We start from the raw sequence: 4,456 nt of genomic DNA, 5'->3' as shown, positions 1-4,456 counted from the left end.
TATTCTCTGCTTTCTGCCAAGATCCATCTAACATTAGCTATATCCCTAGTACCACAACCTCTTCTAAATCCAGCCTGTACATCTGGCAGTTCTCTGTTGACATATTGTTCCAAACATTTTTGGATAATTTTCAGCAGAATCTTGCTTGCATGTGATATAAATGATATTGTTGGATAATTTCCACACTCTGTTGGTATCTCATAGTTGTTTTAATTTGCATCTCTCTTAGAGCTAGGGATTTTGAATATTTCTTCATGTGCTTTTTGGCCATCTGAATGTTTTCTTTGGTGAAGTTTCTGTTCATATCCTGTGCCCATTTTTCTATTGGATTATTTACCTTTATCTTGTTGTGATGACAAGCTTCTTTTATCACAACAAAGTCAGTTAGGGCTTAACAAAGCCGGGGTCCTCCACGGGGATGGTGGGTGGAGCTGACCAGGAGGGGGCCGGGTGGTGGACTCAGCGGGCAGCCCTGAGAGACGGAGCAAGAATGGGTGGGCAGTGGGGCCACAGCGAAGGCACCTTCTGCTGCGCTGTCCATGGCTGGAGTGAGGTCCTCCCTTTGGAAGGACCAATGATGCCCTGCGGCCCTCGCTCTGGGCTTCCAGCAGGGGCTGCTCTCGGCCTTGGCTGTGTTGGCTCCTGACCAATGATGCCCTGCGGCCCTCGCTCTGGGCTTCCAGCAGGGGCTGCTCTGGGCCTTGGCTGTGTCGGCTCCTGGGATCACACAGCAGCCTCTGTAGGACCCTGTGAGACTGCACCACCACATGGAGGTGAAAGCTGAGCTCAGGGACATACCGCAGGCCCCCTGGGGTGGGCGAGGGGAGGAGAGGGCTTCGTGTGAACAGTGGATGGAAAGCCACTGGTTCCCACCAGGCTGTGATGGGCCCTGTCTGTTAGCTGTGTTGTCTGTCCCTGGGGGCTCAGCTGGACATCCTGGGGGTAGCATCCTGCCTCACACTGTCCCCGGACCTGTCAAATGAGGTAGACTCTGAGGAGGTTAGGGCAGAGGGCCAAGGTAGCTGTGAGCTGCTGAAGGTCAAGGCAGGTGGGAGGAGTCCAAGTGGATCCCAGGACCTAACGAAGCAGTGTTCCTGGGAAGAAGGCAGAGACGGTCCACGGACCCTAACCCTAACCCTTCTGTTGTTAGGTATCACCGAGGATGACCACACGTGAGTCCATTGCTGCAGTCACTGTCAGTTTATCTCGTTGGGGGTCTTTCTCTCTTTTGCTGAGGCTCCACCTTTCCAAGCACGACATCCCTTTCCAAGGGGTCTCCTCTCCACGGATGCAAACTCAGGGCAGAGATGGACTGTCCATGACGACGGGTACCTGAGAGGCAACTGCGGGCAGTGTGTCCAGTCCCTCGAGGGCCTTTTCACTGTGGTCTTCCATCTCCCATAGAAGGACCAGGCCCACAGGGTCGTGGAGCCCAGCGAGGCTCAGGAGTCAGCTGAGCCCGAGCTCGGAGAGGAGAGGATGAGTGTGTCCTTGGGGCCTTTGCGGACCCAGGAGACACCGAGATCCAAGATCCAAGATGGCGAGACTCGAGTCAGAGAGGCCTGCTGTGGGCACGGCTGAGGCGGCCTGCCTAGAGAACTGTGTCCTGAGCTGACCCCAAATTACAACCCTAATACACCCTGCAGCCGTGAGCACTGGGGTGCCGTGTGCGCCCTGGGATGAGGTGTCCGGCCAGCAGCGGACAGCAGTGTGGAAGGAGAGGAGGGCAGAGGCTCGCTGACCGGAACTCAGCCCCAGCTGTTCTCACCCCAGGACTCAGACATCGTCCGATGGTCTCCACCATCGGACACCATCTGTCCCCTCAGTCGAGCGAGGTCTCGGCGAGCTCCAGTGTCTAGTGGGAAGGAAGGAGGCTGCCAACACAAAGGTGCACGGCTTCAATCTGCAGCTGCTGCTCCGGAGAAAGGCGGCCAATCTCCTCCCACGGACCCCGCTGGACGGTCCTGTGAGCAGGTTCCCAAGGATGGTGCACGCGTGCTGTCTCATGAGGGGCCCGGCAGTGCCACGCGAGGCTGCTAACCGCTGCCTTGTGAGGTTCCAAGCCACCAGCTGCCCCGTGGGAGAAAGGTGAGGCACTCGGAGGGGCGGCGCACTCACTGCGCCCTCCAGGGACACGGAGGTGGAGCTGGGCCCAGGGCAGAGGGTCTGGTTTTAGTTAACAAGTCTCTGCTAAAAGGAGGGCAGTTAAAGCAGTGAACGGGACAAAGGAGAGAAGCGAGGGGTCTGCGAGGTGAGGTTCCCGCGGGGGAGAATCCCGAGTACGGCCGCAGAACGGCAGCCAGCGTGCTCTACACCAGGGGCGGCGGGCTTGGGTCGCACGGTAGGGCTCGTCACCGGGAGGAACCAGTCCCTGGACAGCATGCCTCCAGTCGAGTGTCGGCGAGGAGGAAGACCCTCTACCATGGGCTCAGATGGCGGTGAGGACAGGGCAGAGCCAGCTGGAGGCACCAGTGAGCAGTGTGTCCTGTCAGTCGTGTCCTGGACCACGGGACACAACTCTCCCCAGCTTGACCCCAGCACCCGGCTTCCCCCTGCAGCGGTTCCTGGGATGGGGCTCAGCTTCCCTTCTGGGTGGCCCTTGACGATGCCACCTGCAGTGTCTCAGAGGCCTGGGGCAGCATGGGGGCCCTGTCATGTGACAGGGGACACTGACGACACTGAGGAGAAGCAGCTGGCCCAAGAGCAGCTTTGTTCCTGGGGGTGGACATGGGATGGCTGGGATGGCCCCTGCCCCCCGCCGGGGTAAACCACAGCCATGCTCACTCTGGGTGCCTGCCGTGGCATCCCTGGGGGATGGGCAGAGGACTCAGTGGGAGTCATCCTGGAAGAAGGGGCCCCTGGAGGGAGCCCCGTGGGCGCAGATTCACTGACACGTGGGCCCAGTCAGGAGTGGAAACAGACTCCGGGGACCCGGACTGGCCGTTCAGGGTTCTCCACTTCTCACACAGAAACATGAACATACTTAAGTAAACAAATTCCAGATGGGATTCCTGCCCCAACATTCCAGCCTCAGGGGACATACACTCAGAGACCCATGGATGGTACCAGGGAGAGGGCAGCTGAGGGCCCGGTGACCGGTGTGAACTGCGGTGAAAATCTCTCTGGACACCCCAGGGGTGGTGGCACCCTGCATTCTGAGGTCTGGCTCCAAGCCATTTAACATCTGGGGCCAGCACAGGCTGGCCTCGCCCAGGCAGTGGGGCTACTGCCCTCTGCTGCTTGCAGTGGACACTGCAAGGGAGGGGGCTGCCCAGGGCCAGCCAGAGGTGAGGGGACAAGTGGTGGGGGTGAGAGGATTCAGTGAAAAACAATGTATTAGAACTTGGTAAATAAAATAGTATTTTTTTTTTTAAAGTGGATCCAGGGATTGTGGTTAAAACCCTCCAACCGAATGGATTCAGGGGCGGCTTCTACAGCTTTGCCGACCTCCTGCTCTTAGCTCTGGATCATGGTAGCCCTGGGCCCCTTCCAAGGAAACGCGGAGGACAATGTCCACCCTGGCGTGAACAGAGAGCCCCCTGAGAGCCTGAACTGTATGTACTCTTGAAGAGCTCCCCCCACACCACCCGGTCTCTTCAGGATCACACGCTCTCTTCTAGACCTGGTTCTGAAACGGTCATCTCCCCCTACCCAAGAGACCACCTCAAGTGGGAGGCCTGAGGCGCAGGGGACAGGTCAGCCCTGAGTGTGTGCCACTTCCCCAGATGTCACTCCTTTGATCAAGTCTCACATGCCCTCTGCCCCAGTGCTCACCACCCAGGCCCACCCTGCACCCTGCTCCTCCTGGGCCCTGGCCCACAGATCAGGTGTGGGACCAGCACTGCCTCGCTCAAACCCCAGCTCTGAAATGACAAGTCTCAGGAGACTGTGATGGGACATCGTGTTCTCGTTTACCTCTCCCAGAAATGAGGTCAGACGGCGCCCCACTGGACGGTGGTCCAGGCCCCAGTCTGCCCCAGGGCTGGAGTCAGGCCTTCCACAGGCAGCCAGGATCCTGCAGGCGTGGGGTTCCCGCCCGAGGTCCCACCCCAGTCCTGGTCTCCCTGCTCCAGGAGGCGGATGCTGAGGACCAACGTCCCACTCCCACGAGGTGTCCACGGTGCTGCGGACAGAACACAGTCCACCTCCTGGGAAAGGTTTATTCTGGGCACGTCGGCTCCCGTCACAACAAGCAGGGCGCGATCTCGATGGTGTTTATCCGGAGCACGGTCTGAGGCATGACGATGACTGTGTGAGAGAGAGAACACGTGACAGGCTGGCGGCCGTGCTGTCAGGGCCAGCAGTGCACCCCACTCCCTCACCCATGCCGCTGCCTGCCCACCGGGCTCCCTCCCTCCACCTGGCTGAGCCCCCTGCCCTCACAGCTGCCTGTCCACTGAGCCCCCTGCCCTCACAGCTGCCTGTCCACTGAGCCCCCTGCCCTCACAGCTGCCTG

At 59.3% G+C, this 4,456-nt stretch overlaps 1 protein-coding gene across 1 annotated transcript in view; it reads right to left on the bottom strand.

Moving 5' to 3' along the window:
• Positions 1–4,183: 4,183 nt before the first annotated feature.
• MRPL21 (mitochondrial ribosomal protein L21) overlaps positions 4,184–4,456 on the bottom strand; it is a 15,968-nt gene continuing 15,695 nt past the window's right edge. The window contains exon 7 of the mRNA XM_006893234.1: positions 4,184–4,248. Coding sequence (XP_006893296.1) covers positions 4,184–4,248 — 65 coding nt within the window. The remainder of the gene's footprint in view (positions 4,249–4,456) is intronic.

Source organism: Elephantulus edwardii, unplaced genomic scaffold, assembly GCF_000299155.1.
Source record: "Elephantulus edwardii isolate Elephantulus edwardi_28Jun2011 unplaced genomic scaffold, EleEdw1.0 scaffold00126, whole genome shotgun sequence".
NCBI lineage: Eukaryota > Metazoa > Chordata > Mammalia > Macroscelidea > Macroscelididae > Elephantulus > Elephantulus edwardii.
This window is presented reverse-complemented; position numbering and strand designations above follow the sequence as displayed.